Genomic DNA, 25,822 nt, shown 5'->3' with positions numbered 1-25,822 from the left:
AAGCAATACTTCCAATCGACACATTGGAACGTCGGGCCTTGTACAGGGCCCACGAGATGGCAAAACACATACTTCTCGGAAAACTAGAGCAGGTTCAGTCCGACAACGCCACCACTGTAGCTTACATCAACCATCAAGGAGGCACTCGAAGTTGGGCAGCAATGACAGAAGTGTCACGCATTCTGACATGGGCAGAGTGTCACCTCCCGGCCATTTTGGCAGTGTTCATTCCGGGAGTTCTCAATTGGGAAGCAGACTTCCTCAGCCGTCACAACATGCATCCAGGGGAATGGTCTCTTCATCAAGAAGTATTTTAACTCCTAGTGAACAAATAGGGCCTCCCAGAGGTGGACCTCATGGCCTCCCGACACAATCACAAACTGCCAGTGTACGGGTCCAGAACAAGAGATGCTGAGGCAACCTTGGTGGACACTCTTGTCAGTGAGGTTGACCTTCCAGTTTGCGTACCTGTTTCCTCCAGTCTCCCTTCCTCGAGTTCTTCGGAAGTTCAAAGAAGATGGAGGCACTGTCTTGCTGGTGGCTCCAGCCTGGCCCAGTCGTTATTAGTACTCAGGGCCTGATTCAGACCCGATCGCAAGCGCTGAGCGCTCGCAAGCAGGTCGATGGTGGCCCAGTGCGCACGACGGAGCCGGCTCCGTCGTGCACATGCGTGAGACCCGGATAGCGATGGGCAAACCTTCGCTCCGGGTCTCGTACCAAAGGGGGCGGACCGGGGCGTGGCTGCCCAGACGGAGGCGTTCCCATGGGAACGCCTCCCGTCTGGGGCCAACCCCACTGACATCACAAGTGATGTCAGTGGGAGAGTTTTCGGCTCTGTTAGAGCCGAAAGCTCTCTGGGGCTTGCGGCAACGAGACCCTACCTCAATCTTCCTGGCCGCTCGCTATAGCTGTGGGTGGTCACCCACAGCTATGCGAGCGGCCAGGAGGCCGCTCTAAAAAAAACCAGAAGGCCGGCCCTGATTCAGAGCGAGCGCTCTGTCAGAGCGTCCGGCTCTGAATCAGGCCCTCAGTTCTTCTGAGTCTCTTCATCGACACTCTGTTCCTATTGCCTCAACGTCCGGACCTGTTGTCTCGGGGTCCTTGCCTTTATCCAAAATTGGATCGTCTGTCTTTGACGGCGTGGCTCTTGAGACATCCCTCCTAAGGTCCAAAAGATTCTCTAGCTCTGTCATCAACACAATGCTTAGAGCGCGTAAGCCAACTTCAGCTAGGATCTACCACAGAGTGTGGCATACATATTGCCAATGGTGTTGTCGCAGAGATTACGACCCTCAGGTGTTTAGGAGTCCTGGCCTTCCTTCAAGCTGGATTGGCCCTTGGCCTCTGCCTGGCTTCACTGAAAGTGCATGTATCTGCTCTGTCAGTATGCTTCCAACATAGAATTGCTCCGTTACCGGATATCTGCACCTTCCTCCAGGTGGTCCTCTGGATTCAACCTCCCTTTGTCTCCCCAGTGGCTCCTTGGAACTTGGCAGTGGTTCTTTGGGCCCTCCAGGGTCCTTCATTTGAACCCCTAGATTCGGTGGAACTCAAGTGGTTAACAGCAAAGACTTTTTCTTCTGGCTATAGCGTCCGCCAGAAGAGTGTCAGAGTTGGGGCGTTCTCTTGTCGCTCCCCCTTCCTGATATTTCACCAGGGCAGGGCTGTGTTTCGTACTAGCCCTGGGTTCCTTCCTAAAGTTGTTTCTAGTTTCCACATTAATGAGGAAATTATAGTCCCAGCCTTTCAGTCACCAGACCTCTCGGCAGGTGAGGCCTCCGCATGGCCGCCTGTCTTAATACCGACACTGTAATCCCGGCAAGGGATCTAACATAGGCGTCCTCTGCCCGGAGGTGAGTGTACACTTAGCCGGTGATGGGGGGGTTAAGGTTTAGGGACCCCCGGAGTGACCTAGGGTTAGCCACTTCCCCCACCCCCCCCGGGGAAGGTTAGGCTAGGGGAAGGGGTGGTTAGGTTTAGGTACTACGGGGAAGGTTAGGATTGGGCACCCCCCTGGGAGGGTTAAGTTTAGGGTGCGGGAGGGGGGGTTAGGGTTAGCCACTAGGCGGGGAGGTTAGGGTAAGGCACCACTAAGGGGAGGGTTAGGGGGGGCGAGGTGTAGGGAGAGTATATTTACCTGCGCTGTCTGGATTTTCACCCATTGGGCTGCCGGCATCGGGATTTGAACTGCCTCAGCTGTTTAGCTGTGTAAGACAGCCATGTGGTCTTCTGTCCAGACCTTTTTGAGGTTCTATGCCTTTGATAACTCTCCTCTCAGGATGCTTCCTTTGGGCGCCGGATGCTCCTCTCAGCGCAGGAGCATCCCCACCCTTAAAAGGTCTTCTTTGGGACATCCCCAAGGTCTAGCTGTGGAGCCTATGGACCCTGAAGAAGAAAATGAGAGTTATGGTAAGAACTTACCTTTGTTAACTGTTTCTTCGAAGTCCATAGGGTCCACAGGACACCCGCCCTGAGGCACCTGGCTTCATATGGGCTCTCTTACTGGTCACCGGTTTCCCATCTCCTTCTCTGTGTGTGATTCTTGTGTTCCAGTCTTCCTTCTCCCTTATCCCCCTCCGGCCTTTGGCTTATTACAAACTGAGGTGCTTCTGGATCGGGGGCGGGGTATAGGGAGAGTGAACCCAATGCTTCCTGGGAGCTGAAAGCTTTAACTGCATGGTGCCCGGATTCAGTTCCATCACCTACACCCAAAGGTCTGCCTGTGGACCCTATGGACTTCAAGGAAAGAGAGTTAACAAAGGTAAGTTCTGAGGGGATATATTTACTAAAATGCGGCTTTTTAGAAGTGTAGATGTTTCCCATAGAGACCAATCAGATTTCAGCTCTTCTCTTCTAGGTGCTAGTTAAATGTTAGGTACAGTAGCATCTGATTGGTCGATATGGGAAACATCTCCACTTCTAAACACTCTTACTGTAATAACTATACATTGGAAGCAAAGAAAAAAAGCAACTAATTACTGGCTGCTCTGTATGTATCCCACACATGCTGGGCAGCTTTATTATTACACTGCAGGGGGCACATACATGTATTATGTACATGCAGGGTAAATTCTGGCTTCTCTGTATCCCACACTCTGCACGTTAGCTTTGCCCCACCCGCAGTGCTACATGGTTTTGCCAAGGTGTAAAGTTTTTTGCCAACTCCGCATCAGCCACTGTCTGTGCACTAAGTGGGGTGGAGATGGCAGCATTGGGAAGTGAGTGGGCAGCTAAAGGCACTGAGTAATAGCGAGTTTTCTCTCCTTTAAGGCACAAACGACCCCTGGATATAGAGGAGCTGGCACAGACACTGCCGGGAGCACTGAAGCCGGAGCACGGTGTCCAGGTCTAGATAAGTTTCCATTAACAAGACAGATGTATGACATGTGCCTTACCAGTTGTTCAGTTCCTAGGAAGCCACCATTATACGTCCGCGTTATACCATACGGTGTGCGAAACCGCTGTCCGGTATGCTTAGAGGCTTTCAGAAAGTGACTTTGCCTTAATAGAGCTAAATACTTTTATAATTACTCCTGTCCTCCTTGTAGTGATTGTAGGGTAGGAGCTCAGTGAGTGTGTCTGTGTGTAGTACATGCTTATTACATTGTCTAGCAGAGCTCCTCACAGTGACTGTAGGGTAGGAGCTCAGTGAGTGTGTCGGTGTGTAATACATGCTTATTACATTGTCTAGCAGAACTCCTCACAGTGACTGTAGGGTAGGAGCTCAGTGAGTGTGTCGGTGTGTAATACATGCTTATTACATTGTCTAGCAGAACTCCTCACAGTGACTGTAGGGTAGGAGCTCAGTGAGTGTGTCGGTGTGTAATACATGCTTATTACATTGTCTAGCAGAGTTCCTCACAGTGACTGTAGGGCAGGAGCTCAGTGAGTGTGTCTGTGTGTAATACTTGCTTATTACATTGTCTAGCAGAGTTCCTCACAGTGACTGTAGGGCAGGAGCTCAGTGAGTGTGTGTGTGTAATACTTGCTTATTACATTGTCTAGCAGAACTCCTCACAGTGACTGTAGGGTAGGAGCTCAGTGAGTGTGTCTGTGTGTAGTACATGCTTATTACATTGTCTAGCAGAACTCCTCACAGTGACTGTAGGGTAGGAGCTCAGTGAGTGTGTCTGTGTGTAATACTTGCTTATTACATTGTCTAGCAGAACTCCTCACAGTGACTGTAGGGTAGGAGCTCAGTGAGTGTGTCTGTGTGTAATACATGCTTATTACATTGTCTAGCAGAACTCCTCACAGTGACTGTAGGGTAGGAGCTCAGTGAGTGCGTCTGTGTGTTGTACTTGCTTATTACATTGTCTAGCAGAGTTCCTCACAGTGACTGTAGGGTAGGAGCTCAGCGTAGCGTTCCCGCTAGGCTATTTTAGCGGGGCGCGGCGCCCTGCCCTCCTTCTGGAGGGCAAAAAGCACCCTGCCCTCCAGGAGGAGGGCAAAAAGCGCCCTGCCCTCACAGCCTGCGGGAGCCGTTCTCACCCGCGGGACGCAGTGTCCCGCGGGTGGAGAAACATGCGGTGACCCGTTCACCGCCGGAGAATAGACGCCGGGCGCATGCGCCCGGCATCTATTCTCCCTGTCTGCAGGGCTTGGGGGCTGCCCGGCGTGTCCGCAAGTGCCGGGCACGCCCCCAAGAGTGACGAAAAGGGGACGCGTCTTATAGACACGCCCCCTTTTCCGATGACCACGCCCCCTTCTCGGATGCGCGCGCGCGTGCATGCCCTCTCTAGCTCCGGCGCCCTGCCTCCCGCCGGAGCTAGAAGGAACACTATCAGCGATTGTGTCTGTGTGTAATACATGCTTATTACATTGTCTAGCAGAACTCCTCATAGTGACTGTAGTTTAGGAGCTCAGTGAGTGCGTCTGTGTGTAGTACATGCTTATTACATTGTCTAGCAGAACTCCTCACAGTGACTGTAGGGTAGGAGCTCAGTGAGTGTGTCTGTGTGTAGTACATGCTTATTACATTGTCTAGCAGAGTTCCTCACAGTGACTGTAGGGTAGGAGCTCAGTGAGTGCGTCTGTGTGTAATACATGCTTATTACATTGTCTAGCAGAGTTCCTCACAGTGACTGTAGGGCAGGAGCTCAGTGAGTGTGTCTGTGTGTAGTACATGCTTATTACATTGTCTAGCAGAACTCCTCACAGTGACTGTAGGGCAGGAGCTCAGTGAGTGCGTCTGTGTGTAGTACATGCTTATTACATTGTCTAGCAGAACTCCTCATAGTGACTGTAGTGTAGGAGCTCAGTGAGTGTGTCTGTGTGTAGTACATGCTTATTACATTGTCTAGCAGAACTCCTCACAGTGACTGTAGGGTAGGAGCTCAGTGAGTGTGTCTGTGTGTAGTACATGCTTATTACATTGTCTAGCAGAGTTCCTCACAGTGACTGTAGGGTAGGAGCTCAGTGAGTGCGTCTGTGTGTAATACATGCTTATTACATTGTCTAGCAGAGTTCCTCACAGTGACTGTAGGGTAGGAGCTCAGTGAGTGTGTCTGTGTGTAGTACATGCTTATTACATTGTCTAGCAGAACTCCTCATAGTGACTGGAGGGTAGGAGCTCAGCGAGTGTGTCTGTGTGTAATACATGCTTGTTACATTGTCTAGCAGAACTCCTCACAGTGACTGTAGGCCAGGAGCTCAGTGATTGTGTCTGTGCGTAATACATGCTTATTACATTGTCTAGCAGAGTTCCTCACAGTGACTGGAGGGTAGGAGCTCAGCGATTGTGTCTGTGTGTAATACATGCTTATTACATTGTCTAGCAGAGCTCCTCACAGTGATTGTAGGGTAGGAGCTCAGTGAGTGTGTCTGTGTGTAATACATGCTTGTTACATTGTCTAGCAGAACTCCTCACAGTGACTGTAGGGTAAGAGCTCAGTGAGTGTGTCTGTGTGTAGTACATGCTTATTACATTGTCTAGCAGAACTCCTCACAGTGACTGTAGTGTAGGAGCTCAGTGAGTGTGTCTATGTGTAGTACATGCTTATTACATTGTCTAGCAGAACTCCTCACAGTGACTGTAGGCCAGGAGCTCAGTGATTGTGTCTGTGCGTAATCCATGCTTATTACATTGTCTAGCAGAACTCCTCATAGTGACTGTAGGGTAGGAGCTCAGTGATTGTGTCTGTGCGTAATACATGCTTATTACATTGTCTAGCAGCGTTCCTCATAGTGACTGTAGGCCAGGAGCTCAGTGAGTGTGTCTGTGTGTAGTACATGCTTATTACATTGTCTAGCAGAGCTCCTCACAGTGACTGTAGTGTAGGAGCTCAGTGAGTGTGTCTGTGTGTAATACATGCTTATTACATTGTCTAGCAGAGCTCCTCACAGTGACTGGAGGGTAGGAGCTCAGCGATTGTGTCTGTGTGTAGTACATGCTTATTACATTGTCTAGCAGAGCTCCTCACAGTGACTGGAGGGTAGGAGCTCAGCGATTGTGTCTGTCTGTAGTACATGCTTATTACATTGTCTAGCAGAGCTCCTCACAGTGACTGTAGGGTAGGAGCTCAGTGAGTGTGTCTGTGTGTAATACATGCTTGTTACATTGTCTAGCAGAGCTCCTCGCAGTGACTGTAGGGTAGGAGCTCAGTGAGTGTGTCTGTGTGTAATACATGCTTATTACATTGTCTAGCAGAACTCCTCACAGTGACTGTAGGGTATGAGCTCAGTGAGTGTGTCTGTGTGTAGTACATGCTTATTACATTGTCTAGCAGAACTCCTCACAGTGACTGTAGGGTAGGAGCTCAGTGAGTGTGTCTGTGTGTAATACTTGCTTATTACATTGTCTAGCAGAACTCCTCACAGTGACTGTAGGGTAGGAGCTCAGTGAGTGTGTCTGTGTGTAATACATGCTTATTACATTGTCTAGCAGAACTCCTCACAGTGACTGTAGGGTAGGAGCTCAGTGAGTGCGTCTGTGTGTTGTACTTGCTTATTACATTGTCTAGCAGAGTTCCTCACAGTGACTGTAGGGTAGGAGCTCAGCGTAGCGTTCCCGCTAGGCTATTTTAGCGGGGCGCGGCGCCCTGCCCTCCTTCTGGAGGGCAAAAAGCACCCTGCCCTCCAGGAGGAGGGCAAAAAGCGCCCTGCCCTCACAGCCTGCGGGAGCCGTTCTCACCCGCGGGACGCAGTGTCCCGCGGGTGGAGAAACATGCGGTGACCCGTTCACCGCCGGAGAATAGACGCCGGGCGCATGCGCCCGGCATCTATTCTCCCTGTCTGCAGGGCTTGGGGGCTGCCCGGCGTGTCCGCAAGTGCCGGGCACGCCCCCAAGAGTGACGAAAAGGGGACGCGTCTTATAGACACGCCCCCTTTTCCGATGACCACGCCCCCTTCTCGGATGCGCGCGCGCGTGCATGCCCTCTCTAGCTCCGGCGCCCTGCCTCCCGCCGGAGCTAGAAGGAACACTATCAGCGATTGTGTCTGTGTGTAATACATGCTTATTACATTGTCTAGCAGAACTCCTCATAGTGACTGTAGTTTAGGAGCTCAGTGAGTGCGTCTGTGTGTAGTACATGCTTATTACATTGTCTAGCAGAACTCCTCACAGTGACTGTAGGGTAGGAGCTCAGTGAGTGTGTCTGTGTGTAGTACATGCTTATTACATTGTCTAGCAGAGTTCCTCACAGTGACTGTAGGGTAGGAGCTCAGTGAGTGCGTCTGTGTGTAATACATGCTTATTACATTGTCTAGCAGAGTTCCTCACAGTGACTGTAGGGCAGGAGCTCAGTGAGTGTGTCTGTGTGTAGTACATGCTTATTACATTGTCTAGCAGAACTCCTCACAGTGACTGTAGGGCAGGAGCTCAGTGAGTGCGTCTGTGTGTAGTACATGCTTATTACATTGTCTAGCAGAACTCCTCATAGTGACTGTAGTGTAGGAGCTCAGTGAGTGTGTCTGTGTGTAGTACATGCTTATTACATTGTCTAGCAGAACTCCTCACAGTGACTGTAGGGTAGGAGCTCAGTGAGTGTGTCTGTGTGTAGTACATGCTTATTACATTGTCTAGCAGAGTTCCTCACAGTGACTGTAGGGTAGGAGCTCAGTGAGTGCGTCTGTGTGTAATACATGCTTATTACATTGTCTAGCAGAGTTCCTCACAGTGACTGTAGGGTAGGAGCTCAGTGAGTGTGTCTGTGTGTAGTACATGCTTATTACATTGTCTAGCAGAACTCCTCATAGTGACTGGAGGGTAGGAGCTCAGCGAGTGTGTCTGTGTGTAATACATGCTTGTTACATTGTCTAGCAGAACTCCTCACAGTGACTGTAGGCCAGGAGCTCAGTGATTGTGTCTGTGCGTAATACATGCTTATTACATTGTCTAGCAGAGTTCCTCACAGTGACTGGAGGGTAGGAGCTCAGCGATTGTGTCTGTGTGTAATACATGCTTATTACATTGTCTAGCAGAGCTCCTCACAGTGATTGTAGGGTAGGAGCTCAGTGAGTGTGTCTGTGTGTAATACATGCTTGTTACATTGTCTAGCAGAACTCCTCACAGTGACTGTAGGGTAAGAGCTCAGTGAGTGTGTCTGTGTGTAGTACATGCTTATTACATTGTCTAGCAGAACTCCTCACAGTGACTGTAGTGTAGGAGCTCAGTGAGTGTGTCTATGTGTAGTACATGCTTATTACATTGTCTAGCAGAACTCCTCATAGTGACTGGAGGGTAGGAGCTCAGCGAGTGTGTCTGTGTGTAATACATGCTTGTTACATTGTCTAGCAGAACTCCTCACAGTGACTGTAGGCCAGGAGCTCAGTGATTGTGTCTGTGCGTAATCCATGCTTATTACATTGTCTAGCAGAACTCCTCATAGTGACTGTAGGGTAGGAGCTCAGTGATTGTGTCTGTGCGTAATACATGCTTATTACATTGTCTAGCAGCGTTCCTCATAGTGACTGTAGGCCAGGAGCTCAGTGAGTGTGTCTGTGTGTAGTACATGCTTATTACATTGTCTAGCAGAGCTCCTCACAGTGACTGTAGTGTAGGAGCTCAGTGAGTGTGTCTGTGTGTAATACATGCTTATTACATTGTCTAGCAGAGCTCCTCACAGTGACTGGAGGGTAGGAGCTCAGCGATTGTGTCTGTGTGTAGTACATGCTTATTACATTGTCTAGCAGAGCTCCTCACAGTGACTGGAGGGTAGGAGCTCAGCGATTGTGTCTGTCTGTAGTACATGCTTATTACATTGTCTAGCAGAGCTCCTCACAGTGACTGTAGGGTAGGAGCTCAGTGAGTGTGTCTGTGTGTAATACATGCTTGTTACATTGTCTAGCAGAGCTCCTCGCAGTGACTGTAGGGTAGGAGCTCAGTGAGTGTGTCTGTGTGTAATACATGCTTATTACATTGTCTAGCAGAACTCCTCACAGTGACTGTAGGGCAGGAGCTCAGTGAGTGTGTCTGTGTGTAGTACATGCTTATTACATTGTCTAGCAGAACTCCTCATAGTGACTGTAGGGTAGGAGCTCAGTGATTGTGTCTGTGCGTAATACATGCTTATTACATTGTCTAGCAGCGTTCCTCATAGTGACTGTAGGCCAGGAGCTCAGTGAGTGTGTCTGTGTGTAATACTTGCTTTTTACATTGTCTAGCAGAGTTCCTCACAGTGACTGTAGTGTAGGAGCTCAGTGATTGTGTCTGTGCGTAATACATGCTTATTACATTGTCTAGCAGAGTTCCTCACAGTGACTGTAGGGTAGGAGCTCAGTGAGTGTGTCTGTGTGTAGTACATGCTTATTACATTGTCTAGCAGAGCTCCTCACAGTGACTGGAGGGTAGGAGCTCAGCGATTGTGTCTGTGTGTAGTACATGCTTATTACATTGTCTAGCATACCATCAGTAACATGGAGTACCATCACATCCTCACACACACTTACACAGGCTCTGACCTTACTCAGGAATTACTAACCTCATCACACGCAGTGATTACACAAGACTGAGATACCATCAGTAACATGGAGTACTATCACAGCCTCACACACACTTACACAGGCTCTGACCTTACTCAGGAATTACTAACCTCATCACACACAGTGATTACACAATACTGAGATACCATCAGTAACATGGAGTACCATCACATCATCACACACACTTACACAGGCTCTGACCTTACTCAGGAATTACTAACCTCATCACACGCAGTGATTACACAAGACTGAGATACCATCAGTAACATGGAGTACTATCACAGCCTCACACACACTTACACAGGCTCTGACCTTACTCAGGAATTACTAACCACATCACACACAGTGATTACACAAGACTGAGACACCATCAGTAACATGGAGTACCATCACAGCCTCACACACACTTACACAGGCTCTGACCTTACTCAGGAATTACTAACCTCATCACACACAGTGATTACACAAGACTGAGATACCATCAGTAACATGGAGTACCATCACATCCTCACACACACTTACACAGGCTCTGACCTTACTCAGGAATTACTAACCTCATCACACACAGTGATTACACAAGACTGAGAGACCATCAGTAACATGGAGTACCATCACATCATCACACACACTTACACAGGCTCTGACCTTACTCAGGAATTACTAACCTCATCACACACAGTGACTACACAAGACTGAGATACCATCAGTAACACGGAGTACCATCACATCCTCACACACACTTACACAGGCTCTGACCTTACTCAGGAATTACTAACCTCATCACACGCAGTGATTACACAAGACTGAGATACCATCAGTAACATGGAGTACTATCACAGCCTCACACACACTTACACAGGCTCTGACCTTACTCAGGAATTACTAACCACATCACACACAGTGATTACACAAGACTGAGACACCATCAGTAACATGGAGTACCATCACAGCCTCACACACACTTATACAGGCTCTGACCTTACTCAGGAATTACTAACCTCATCACACACAGTGATTACACAAGACTGAGAGACCATCAGTAACATGGAGTACCATCACAGCCTCACACACACTTACACAGGCTCTGACCTTACTCAGGAATTACTAACCTTATCACACGCAGTGACTACACAAGACTGAGAGACCATCAGTAACATGGAGTACCATCACATCCTCACACACACTTACACAGGCTCTGACCTTACTCAGGAATTACTAACCTCATCACACACAGTGATTACACAAGACTGAGAGACCATCAGTAACATGGAGTACTATCACATCCTCACACACACTTACACAGCTCTGACCTTACTCAGGAATTACTAACCTTATCACACGCAGTGACTACACAAGACTGAGATACCATCAGTAACATGGAGTACCATCACAGCCTCACACACACTTACACAGGCTCTGACCTTACTCAGGAATTACTAACCTTATCACACGCAGTGACTACACAAGACTGAGATACCATCAGTAACATGGAGTACCATCACAGCCTCACACACACTTACACAGGCTCTGATTTTACTGAGGAATTACTAACCACATCACACACAGTGATTACACAAGACTGAGATACCATCAGTAACATGGAGTACCATCACAGCCTCATACACACTTACACAGGCTCTGACCTTACTCAGGAATTACTAACCTCATCACACGCAGTGATTACACAAGACTGAGAGACCATCAGTAACATGGAGTACCATCACAGCCTCACACACACTTACACAGGCTCTGATCTTACTCAGGAATTACTAACCTCATCACACGCAGTGATTACACAAGACTGAGAGACCATCAGTAACATGGAGTACCATCACAGCCTCACACACACTTACACAGGCTCTGATCTTACTCAGGAATTACTAACCTCATCACACGCAGTGATTACACAAGACTGAGATACCATCAGTAACATGGAGTACCATCACATCCTCACATACACTTACACAGCTCTGACCTTACTCAGGAATTACTAACCTCATCACACACAGTGACTACACAAGACTGAGACACCATCAGTAACATGGAGTACCATCACATCCTCACACACACTTACACAGGCTCTGACCTTACTCAGGAATTACTAACCTCATCACACACAGTGACTACACAAGACTGAGACACCATCAGTAACATGGAGTACCATCACAGCCTCACACACACTTACACAGGCTCTGACCTTACTCAGGAATTACTAACCTCATCACACACAGTGATTACACAAGACTGAGACACCATCAGTAAAATGGAGTACCATCACATCCTCACACACACTTACACAGGCTCTGACCATACTCTGGAATAACTAACCTCATCACACACAGTGATTACACAAGACTGAGAGACCATCAGTAACATGGAGTACCATCACATCCTCACACACACTTACACAGCTCTGACCTTACTCAGGAATTACTAAACTCATCACACACAGTGACTACACAAGACTGAGACACCATCAGTAACATGGAGTACCATCATATCCTCACACACACTTACACAGGCTCTGACCTTACTCAGGAATTACTAACCTCATCACACACAGTGATTACACAAGACTGAGACACCATCAGTAACATGGAGTACCATCACATCCTCACACACACTTACACAGGGTCTGACCTTACTCAGGAATTACTAACCTCATCACACGCAGTGATTACACAAGACTGAGATACCATCAGTAACATGGAGTACCATCACAGCCTCACACACACTTACACAGGCTCTGACCTTACTCAGGGATTACTAACCTCATCACACGCATTGATTACACAAGACTGAGATACCATCAGTAACATGGAGTACCATCACATCCTCACACACACTTACACAGGCTCTGACCTTACTCAGGAATTACTAACCTCATCACACGCAGTGATTACACAAGACTGAGATACCATCAGTAACATGGAGTACCATCACAGCCTCACACACACTTACACAGGCTCTGACCTTACTCAGGGATTACTAACCTCATCACACGCAGTGATTACACAAGACTGAGACACCATCAGTAACCTGGAGTACCATCACATCCTCACACACACTTACACAGGCTCTGACCTTACTCAGGAATTACTAACCTCATCACACACAGTGACTACACAAGACTGAGATACCATCAGTAACATGGAGTACCATCACATCCTCACACACACTTACACAGGCTCTGACCTTACTCAGGAATTACTAACCACATCACACACAGTGACTACACAAGACTGAGAGACCATCAGTATCATGGAGTACCATCACATCCTCACACACACTTACACAGGCTCTGATTTTACTGAGGAATTACTAACCTCATCACACGCAGTGATTACACAAGACTGAGATACCATCAGTAACATGGAGTACCATCACAGCCTCACACACACTTACACAGGCTCTGACCTTACTCAGGAATTACTAACCTCATCACACACAGTGATTACACAAGACTGAGAGACCATCAGTAACACGGAGTACCATCACAGCCTCACACACACTTACACAGGCTCTGACCTTACTCAGGAATTACTAACCTCATCACACACAGTGATTACACAAGACTGAGATACCATCAGTAACATGGAGTACCATCACAGCCTCACACACACTTACACAGGCTCTGACCTTACTCAGGAATTACTAACCTCATCACATACAGTGATTACACAAGACTGAGATACCATCAGTAACACGGAGTACCATCACATCCTCACACACACTTACACAGGCTCTGACCTTACTCAGGAATTACTAACCTCATCACACACAGTGATTACACAAGACTGAGATACCATCAGTAACATGGAGTACCATCACATCCTCACACACACTTACACAGGCTCTGACCTTACTCAGCAATAACTAACCTCATCACACACAGTGATTACACAAGACTGAGATACCATCAGTAACATGGAGTACCATCACATCCTCACACACACTTACACAGGCTCTGACCTTACTCAGGAATTACTAACCACATCACACACAGTGATTACACAAGACTGAGATACCATCAGTAACATGGAGTACCATCACAGCCTCACACACACTTACACAGGCTCTGATCTTACTCAGGAATTACTAACCTCATCACACACAGTGACTACACAAGACTGAGACACCATCAGTAACATGGAGTACCATCACATCCTCACACACACACTTGCACAGACTCTGACCTTACTCAGGAATTACTAACATCATCACACGCAGTGATTACACAAGACTGAGATACCATCAGTAACATGGAGTACCATCACAGCCTCACACACACTTACACAGGCTCTGATCTTACTCAGGAATTACTAACCTCATCACACACAGTGATTACACAAGACTGAGAAACCATCAGTAACATGGAGTACCATCACAGCCTCACACACACACTTGCACAGACTCTGACCTTACTCAGGAATTACTAACATCATCACACGCAGTGATTACACAAGACTGAGAAACCATCAGTAACATGGAGTACCATCACATCCTCACACACACTTACACAGGCTCTGACCTTACTCAGGAATTACTAACCTCATCACACACAGTGATTACACAAGACTGAGACACCATCAGTAACATGGAGTACCATCATATCCTCACACACACTTACACAGCTCTGACCTTACTCAGGAATTACTAACCTCATCACACACAGTGATTACACAAGACTGAGATACCATCAGTAACACGGAGTACCATCATATCCTCACACACACTTACACAGGCTCTGACCTTACTCAGGAATTACTAACCTCATCACACACAGTGATTACACAAGACTGAGACACCATCAGTAACATGGAGTACCATCACATCCTCACACACACTTACACAGGGTCTGACCTTACTCAGGAATTACTAACCTCATCACACGCAGTGATTACACAAGACTGAGATACCATCAGTAACATGGAGTACCATCACAGCCTCACACACACTTACACAGGCTCTGACCTTACTCAGGAATTACTAACCTCATCACACACAGTGATTACACAAGACTGAGAGACCATCAGTAACATGGAGTACCATCACAGCCTCACACACACTTACACAGGCTCTGACCTTACTCAGGAATTACTAACCTCATCACACACAGTGATTACACAAGACTGAGAGACCATCAGTAACACGGAGTACCATCACATCCTCACACACACTTACACAGGCTCTGACCTTACTCAGGAATTACTAACCTCATCACACACAGTGATTACACAAGACTGAGATACCATCAGTAACATGGAGTACCATCACATCCTCACACACACTTACACAGGCTCTGACCTTACTCAGGAATTACTAACCTCATCACACACAGTGATTACACAAGACTGAGATACCATCAGTAACATGGAGTACCATCACAGCCTCACACACACTTACACAGCTCTGACCTTACTCAGGAATTACTAACCTCATCACACACAGTGATTACACAAGACTGAGATACCATCAGTAACATGGAGTACCATCACAGCCTCACACACACTTACACGGGCTCTGACCTTACTCAGGGATTACTAACCTCATCACACGCATTGATTACACAAGACTGAGATACCATCAGTAACATGGAGTACCATCACATCCTCACACACACTTACACAGGCTCTGACCTTACTCAGGAATTACTAACCTCATCACACGCAGTGATTACACAAGACTGAGATACCATCAGTAACATGGAGTACCATCACAGCCTCACACACACTTACACAGGCTCTGACCTTACTCAGGGATTACTAACCTCATCACACGCAGTGATTACACAAGACTGAGACACCATCAGTAACATGGAGTACCATCACATCCTCACACACACTTACACAGGCTCTGACCTTACTCAGGAATTACTAACCTCATCACACGCAGTGATTACACAAGACTGAGACACCATCAGTAACCTGGAGTACCATCACATCCTCACACACACTTACACAGGCTCTGACCTTACTCAGGAATTACTAACCTCATCACACACAGTGACTACACAAGACTGAGATACCATCAGTAACATGGAGTACCATCACATCCTCACACACACTTACACAGGCTCTGACCTTACTCAGGAATTACTAACCACATCACACACAGTGACTACACAAGACTGAGAGACCATCAGTATCATGGAGTACCATCACATCCTCACACACACTTACACAGGCTCTGATTTTACTGAGGAATTACTAACCTCATCACACGCAGTGATTACACAAGACTGAGATACCATAAGTAACATGGAGTACCATCACATCCTCACACACACTTACACAGGCTCTGACCTTACTCAGGAATTACTAACCTCATCACACACAGTGACTACACAAGACTGAGATACCATCAGTAACATGGAGTACCATCACAGCCTCACACACACTTACACAGGCTCTGACCTTACTCAGGAATTACTAACCTCATCACACACAGTGATTACACAAGACTGAGAGACCATCAGTAACATGGAGTACCATCACATCCTCACACACACTTACACAGGCTCTGACCTTACTCAGGAATTACTAACCACATCACACACAGTGACTACACAAGACTGAGAGACCATCAGTATCATGGAGTACCATCACATCCTCACACACACTTACACAGGCTCTGATTTTACTGAGGAATTACTAACCTCATCACACGCAGTGATTACACAAGACTGAGATACCATAAGTAACATGGAGTACCATCACATCCTCACACACACTTACACAGGCTCTGACCTTACTCAGGAATTACTAACCTCATCACACACAGTGACTACACAAGACTGAGATACCATCAGTAACATGGAGTACCATCACAGCCTCACACACACTTACACAGGCTCTGACCTTACTCAGGAATTACTAACCTCATCACACACAGTGATTACACAAGACTGAGAGACCATCAGTAACATGGAGTACCATCACATCCTCACACACACTTACACAGGCTCTGACCTTACTCAGGAATTACTAACCTCATCACACACAGTGATTACACAAGACTGAGATACCATCAGTAACATGGAGTACCATCACATCCTCACACACACTTACACAGGCTCTGACCTTACTCAGGAATTACTAACCTCATCACACACAGTGACTACACAAGACTGAGAGACCATCAGTAACATGAAGTACTATCACAGCCTCACACACACTTACACAGTCTCTGACCTTACTCAGCAATAACTAACCTCATCACACACAGTGATTACACAAGACTGAGATACCATCAGTAACATGGAGTACCATCACAGCCTCACACACACTTACACAGGCTCTGACCTTACTCAGGAATTACTAACCTCATCACACACAGTGACTACACAAGACTGAGATACCATCAGTAACATGGAGTACCATCACAGCCTCACACACACTTACACAGGCTCTGACCTTACTCAGGAATTACTAACCTCATCACACACAGTGATTACACAAGACTGAGAGACCATCAGTAACATGGAGTACCATCACAGCCTCACACACACTTACACAGGCTCTGACCTTACTCAGGAATTACTAACCTCATCACACACAGTGATTACACAAGACTGAGAGACCATCAGTAACATGGAGTACCATCACAGCCTCACACACACTTACACAGGCTCTGACCTTACTCAGGAATTACTAACCTTATCACACGCAGTGACTACACAAGACTGAGACACCATCAGTAACATGGAGTACCATCACATCCTCACACACACTTACACAGGCTCTGACCTTACTCAGGAATTACTAACCTCATCACACACAGTGACTACACAAGACTGAGACACCATCAGTAAAATGGAGTACCATCACATCCTCACACACACTTACACAGGCTCTGACCATACTCTGGAATAACTAACCTCATCACACACAGTGATTACACAAGACTGAGAGACCATCAGTAACATGGAGTACCATCACATCCTCACACACACTTACACAGCTCTGACCTTACTCAGGAATTACTAAACTCATCACACACAGTGATTACACAAGACTGAGACACCATCAGTAACATGGAGGACCATCATATCCTCACACACACTTACACAGGCTCTGACCTTACTCAGGAATTACTAACCTCATCACACACAGTGATTACACAAGACTGAGACACCATCAGTAACATGGAGTACCATCATATCCTCACACACACTTACACAGGCTCTGACCTTACTCAGGAATTACTAACCTCATCACACACAGTGATTACACAAGACTGAGACACCATCAGTAACATGGAGTACCATCACATCCTCACACACACTTACACAGCGTCTGACCTTACTCAGGAATTACTAACCTCATCACACACAGTGACTACACAAGACTGAGACACCATCAGTAACATGGAGTACCATCATATCCTCACACACACTTACACAGGCTCTGACCTTACTCAGGAATTACTAACCTCATCACACGCAGTGATTACACAAGACTGAGATACCATCAGTAACATGGAGTACCATCACAGCCTCACACACACTTACACAGGCTCTGACCTTACTCAGGGATTACTAACCTCATCACACGCAGTGATTACACAAGACTGAGACACCATCAGTAACATGGAGTACCATCACATCCTCACACACACTTACACAGGCTCTGACCTTACTCAGGAATTACTAACCTCATCACACGCAGTGATTACACAAGACTGAGACACCATCAGTAACCTGGAGTACCATCACATCCTCACACACACTTACACAGGCTCTGACCTTACTCAGGAATTACTAACCACATCACACACAGTGACTACACAAGACTGAGAGACCATCAGTAACATGGAGTACCATCACATCCTCACACACACACAGGCTCTGATTTTACTGAGGAATTACTAACCTCATCACACGCAGTGATTACACAAGACTGAGAGACCATCAGTAACATGGAGTACCATCACATCCTCACACACACTTACACAGGCTCTGACCTTACTCAGGAATTACTAACCTCATCACACACAGTGACTACACAAGACTGAGATACCATCAGTAACATGGAGTACCATCACAGCCTCACACACACTTACACAGCTCTGACCTTACTCAGGAATTACTAACCTCATCACACGCAGTGACTACACAAGACTGAGATACCATCAGTAACATGGAGTACCATCACATCCTCACACACACTTATAAAGCTCTGACCTTACTCTGGAATTACTAACCACATCACACACAGTGACTACACAAGACTGAGAGACCATCAGTAACATGGAGTACCCTCACATCCTCACACACACTTACACAGGCTCTGACCTTACTCAGGAATTACTAACCTCATCACACGCAGTGATTACACAAGACTGAGATACCATCAGTAACATGGAATACCCTCACATCCTCACACACACTTACACAGGCTCTGATTTTACTGAGGAATTACTAACCTCATCACACGCAGTGATTACACAAGACTGAGATACCATAAGTAACATGGAGTACCATCACAGCCTCACACACACTTACACAGGCTCTGACCTTACTCAGGAATTACTAACCTCATCACACACAGTGATTACACAAGACTGAGAAACCATCAGTAACATGGAGTACCATCACATCCTCACACACACTTACACAGGCTCTGACCTTACTCAGGAATTACTAACCTCATCACACGCAGTGATTACACAAGACTGAGATACCATCAGTAACATGGAGTACCATCACATCCTCACACACACTTACACAGGCTCTGACCTTACTCAGGAATTACTAACCTCATCACACACAGTGATTACACAAGACTGAGATACCATCAGTAACATGGAGTACCATCACATCCTCACACACACTTACACAGGCTCTGACCTTACTCAGGAATTACTAACCTCATCACACGCAGTGATTACACAAGACTGAGATACCATTAGTAACATGGAGTACCATCACATCCTCACACACACTTACACAGGCTCTAACCTTACTCAGGAATTACTAACCTCATCACACGCAGTGATTACACAAGACTGAGAGACCATCAGTAACATGGAGTACCATCACATCCTCACACACACTTACACAGGCTCTGACCTTACTCAGGAATTACTAACCTCATCACACGCAGTGATTACACAAGACTGAGACACCATCAGTAACATGGAGTACCATCACAGCCTCACACACACTTACACAGGGTCTGACCTTACTCAGGAATTACTAACCTCATCACACACAGTGACTACACAAGACTGAGACACCATCAGTAACATGGAGTACCATCACATCCTCACACACACTTATACAGGTTCTGACCTTACTCAGGAATTACTAACCTCATCACACGCAGTGATTACACAAGACTGAGATACCATCAGTAACATGGAGTACCATCACATCCTCACACACACTTACACAGGCTCTGACCTTACTCAGGAATTACTAACCTCATCACACACAGTGACTACACAAGACTGAGACACCATCAGTAACATGGAGTACCATCACATCCTCACATACACTTACACAGGCTCTGACCTTACTCAGGAATTACTAACCTCATCACACGCAGTGATTACACAAGACTGAGATACCATCAGTAACATGGAGTACCATCACAGCCTCACACACACTTACACAGGCTCTGACCTTACTCAGGAATTACTAACCTCATCACACACAGTGACTACACAAGACTGAGATACCATCAGTAACACGGAGTACCATCACATCCTCACATACACTTACACAGGCTCTGACCTTACTCAGGAATTACTAACATCATCACACACAGTGATTACACAAGACTGAGACACCATCAGTAACATGGAGTACCATCACATCCTCACACACACTTACACAGGCTCTGACCTTACTCAGGAATTACTAACCTCATCACACGCAGTGATTACACAAGACTGAGAGACCATCAGTAACATGGAGTACCATCCCAGCCTCACACACACTTACACAGGCTCTGACCTTACTCTGGAATTACTAACCACATCACACACAGTGACTACACAAGACTGAGAGACCATCAGTAACATGGAGTACATCACATCCTCACACACACTTACACAGGCTCTGACCTTACTCAGGAATTACTAACCTCATCACACGCAGTGATTACACAAGACTGAGACACCATCAGTAACATGGAGTACCATCACATCCTCACACACACTTACACAGGCTCTGACCTTACTCAGGAATTACTAACCTCATCACACGCAGTGATTATACAAGACTGAGAGACCATCAGTAACATGGAGTACCATCACATCCTCACACACACTTACACAGGCTCTGACCTTACTCAGGAATTACTAACCTCATCACACGCAGTGATTACACAAGACTGAGAGACCATCAGTAACATGGAGTACCATCACATCCTCACACACACTTACACAGGCTCTGACCTTACTCAGGAATTACTAACCTCATCACACGCAGTGATTACACAAGACTGAGAGACCATCAGTAACATGGAGTACCATCCCAGCCTCACACACACTTACACAGGCTCTGACCTTACTCTGGAATTACTAACCACATCACACACAGTGACTACACAAGACTGAGAGACCATCAGTAACATGGAATACCATCACATCCTCACACACACTTACACAGGCTCTGATTTTACTGAGGAATTACTAACCTCATCACACGCAGTGATTACACAAGACTGAGATACCATAAGTAACATGGAGTACCATCACAGCCTCACACACACTTACACAGGCTCTGACCTTACTCAGAAATTACTAACCTCATCACACACAGTGATTACACAAGACTGAGAGACCATCAGTAACATGGAGTACCATCACAGCCTCACACACACTTACACAGGCTCTGAATTACTGAGGAATTACTAACCTCATCACACGCAGTGATTACACAAGACTGAGATACCATCAGTAACATGGAGTACCATCACATCCTCACACACACTTACACAGGCTCTGACCTTACTCAGGAATTACTAACCTCATCACACACAGTGATTACACAAGACTGAGAGACCATCAGTAACATGGAGTACCATCACATCCTCACACACACTTACACAGGCTCTGATCTTACTCAGGAATTACTAACCTCATCACACACAGTGACTACACAAGACTGAGAGACCATCAGTATCATGGAGTACCATCACATCCTCACACACACTTACACAGGCTCTGATCTTACTCAGGAATTACTAACCTCATCACACACAGTGATTACACAAGACTGAGAGACCATCAGTAACATGGAGTACCATCACAGCCTCACACACACTTACACAGGCTCTGACCTTACTCAGGAATTACTAACCTCATCACACACAGTGATTACACAAGACTGAGACACCATCAGTAACATGGAGTACCATCACAGCCTCACACACACTTACACAGGCTCTGACCTTACTCAGGAATTACTAACCTCAATACACACACAGTGACTACACAAGACTGAGAGACCATCAGTAACATGGAGTACCATCACATCATCACACACACTTACACAGGCTCTGACCTTACTCAGGAATTACTAACTTCATCACACGCAGTGATTACACAAGACTGAGAGACCATCAGTAACATGGAGTACCATCACAGCCTCACACACACTTACACAGGCTCTGACCTTACTCAGGAATTACTAACCTCATCACACACAGTGACTACACAAGACTGAGACACCATCAGTAACATGGAGTACCATCACAGCCTCACACACACTTACACAGGCTCTGACCTTACTCAGGAATTACTAACCTCATCACACACAGTGATTACACAAGACTGAGACACCATCAGTAACATGGAGTACCATCACATCCTCACACACACTTACACAGGCTCTGACCTTACTCAGGAATTACTAACTTCATCACACGCAGTGACTACACAAGACTGAGACACCATTAGTAACATGGAGTACCATCACATCCTCACACACACTTACACAGGCTCTGACCTTACTCAGGAATGACTAACCTCATCACACACAGTGATTACACAAGACTGAGACACCATCAGTAACATGGAGTACCATCACAGCCTCACACACACTTACACAGGCTCTGATCTTACTCAGGAATTACTAATCTCATCACTCGCAGTGATTACACAAGACTGAGAGACCATCAGTAACATGGAGTACCATCACATCCTCACACACACTTACACAGGCTCTGACCTTACTCAGGAATGACTAACCTCATCACACACAGTGATTACACAAGACTGAGACACCATCAGTAACATGGAGTACCATCACAGCCTCACACACACTTACACAGGCTCTGATCTTACTCAGGAATTACTAATCTCATCACTCGCAGTGATTACACAAGACTGAGAGACCATCAGTAACATGGAGTACCATCACATCCTCACACATACTTACACAGGCTCTGACCTTACTCAGGAATTACTAACCTCATCACACGCAGTGATTACACAAGACTGAGATACCATCAGTAACATGGAGTACCATCACAGCCTCACACACACTTACACAGGCTCTGACCTTACTCAGGAATTACTAACCTCATCACACACAGTGATTACACAAGACTGAGATACCATCAGTAACATGGAGTACCATCACATCCTCACACACACTTACACAGGCTCTGACCTTACTCAGGATTTACTAACCTCATCACACACAGTGATTACACAAGACTGAGAGACCATCAGTAACATGGAGTACCATCACATCCTCACACACACTTACACAGGCTCTGACCTTACTCAGGAATTACTAACCTCATCACACGCAGTGATTACACAAGACTGAGATACCATTAGTAACATGGAGTACCATCACAGCCTCACACACACTTACACAGGCTCTGACCTTACTCAGGAATTACTAACCTCATCACACACAGTGACTACACAAGACTGAGACACCATCAGTAACATGGAGTACCATCACAGCCTCACACACACTTACTCAGGCTCTGACCTTACTCAGGAATTACTAACCTCATCACACACAGTGACTACACAAGACTGAGATACCATCAGTAACACGGAGTACCATCACATCCTCACATACACTTACACAGGCTCTGACCTTTCTCAGGAATTACTAACCTTCCGATCACGCTATGAGTACTCAGACTGCATACGGTATCGCAGTGTATAATTTATGAGCGTCCATGCAACGGCGTTGAAACACCCTGACACACCTGCGTTTCTCCACCCCCCCCCCCCTTCTTCCCCGTCACCATCCACAAATAGTGCTTCCTGTCAGTCTCACTGCGTAGTGGCTGGTTCACGCAGGGCGTGCACAGCATGCAGCAAACGGCCGCTTGCTTGCGTAATCGCAGTTGCAAATGGCAGTGACTCAGGCCCAGTGTTACATATAAATGAATGGTACGGTCTTCCCTGAGCTGTGTCTGTATATAGCTATAGATGTATCATCTTGTTATGTGTTGTGTATATCACGCAGAGCCTGCTCCTTCACATCATCTTATACATCACTTTTCTGCAACTGAGGATCCAAGATGCACAGAACAGGCTGATTCCACACAGCAGCCACAGGGGTAAGAGGGGCAGTTAGGTGACAGGATGGGCGGACAGAGGCAGTTATGTGACAGGATGGGCGGACAGGGGCAGTTAGGTGACCGGATGGGCGGACAGGGGCAGTTAGGTGACATTATGGGCTGACAGGGGCAGTTAGGTGACAGGATGGGCAGAAAGGGGCAGTTAGGTGACAGGATGGGCAGAGAAGGGGCATTTATATGACTGGATGTGTAGGGAAGGGCAGTTATGTGCCGACATGGGCTGAGGGGCAGGTATGTGACAGGATGGATGGAGAGGGGCATGTATGTGACAGGATGGGCTGAGGGGCAGGTATGTGACAGGATGGATGGAGAGGGGCAGTTATGTGACAGGATGGATGGAGAGGGGCAGTTATGTGACAGGATGGATGGAGAGGGGCAGGTATGTGACAGGATGGGCTGAGGGGCAGGTATGTGACAGGGTGAACAGAGAGGGACAGTTATGTGACAGGGTGAACAGAGAGGGGCAGTTATGTGACAGGGTGAACAGAGAGGGGCAGTTATGTGACAGGGTGAACAGAGAGGGGCAGTTATGTGACAGGGTGAACAGAGAGGGGCAGTTATGTGACAGGGTGAACAGAGAGGGGCAGTTATGTGACAGGGTGAACAGAGAGGGGCAGTTATGTGACAGGGTGAACAGAGAGGGGCAGTTATGTGACAGGGTGAACAGAGTGGGGCAGTTATGTGACAGAGAGTACCAAAACACTGTGAACAAACAGACCCGATGCTATTCTCACTCAATATTGGCCACAAATGTAAGTCTACAAAGATAATAATATCTCTATCTATTCAAAAGCTGCTATTTATTATAGGGATATGCTCAGCCCTATAGAAAACAAAGAAATATATACAAAGGAAAACAGCGTTAATCAAAAAAAGATACTTTAATTAATGAATCTAAAACAATATTTATTAATACAATAGCACCGGCCGGTGTTACAAATATAAAAAACCATTCATTATTTGTGCAAGCTTCTCACACTCCTTTAATATAACCGGATCACAAAATTGCTAATGTTTAGCTTAGTATTTTATCTGCCAGAAATGTTGTTAGTATGGTATAGCTTTATCATTTATTTCACAGTGACTGACACTTTCATTAAGCCAAGACCATCAAACCCATATGTCCAGCATTGATGAAAGCAGCAGTAATTCGGTGTTAGTCCCGTGTTCGTATATACAACATTATATTTGTACAAAGCAGGTTTAGTAAAAGCAATATTGTATTAGCACAAGTAGGGGTAAATTTACTAAAGTGAGAGTTTTTAGAAGAGAGTTTTAGAAGGGATGTTGCCTATAGCAACCATTCAGATTCTGCTTTACATTTAACTAGCACCTTCTAG

The 25,822-nt window shown here is 46.5% G+C and overlaps 1 protein-coding gene across 6 annotated transcripts in view; it reads left to right on the top strand.

The window, feature by feature from the left end:
- Positions 1 to 25,822, top strand: part of MEIOSIN (meiosis initiator) — a 115,614-nt gene that overhangs the window by 14,578 nt on the left and 75,214 nt on the right. For 5 of the 6 annotated variants that reach the window (XR_015876200.1, XM_088464572.1, XM_088464569.1 and 2 more), the window contains exons 2-3: positions 3,271 to 3,346; positions 24,368 to 24,461. Coding sequence is in view for 5 of the 6 variants with exons in the window: in XM_088464572.1 (XP_088320698.1) it covers positions 3,271 to 3,346; positions 24,368 to 24,461 (170 nt within the window). In the remaining variant the exon portion in view is untranslated. The other variant, XM_088464571.1, reaches the window with a different exon arrangement.

The sequence above is a fragment of the Taudactylus pleione genome, unplaced genomic scaffold, assembly GCF_031769625.1.
Source record: "Taudactylus pleione unplaced genomic scaffold, aTauple2 ptg001691l, whole genome shotgun sequence".
Lineage (NCBI taxonomy): Eukaryota > Metazoa > Chordata > Amphibia > Anura > Myobatrachidae > Taudactylus > Taudactylus pleione.
Note: the sequence above shows the minus strand (reverse complement) of the source record. Positions and strands in the feature narration are given on the sequence as shown.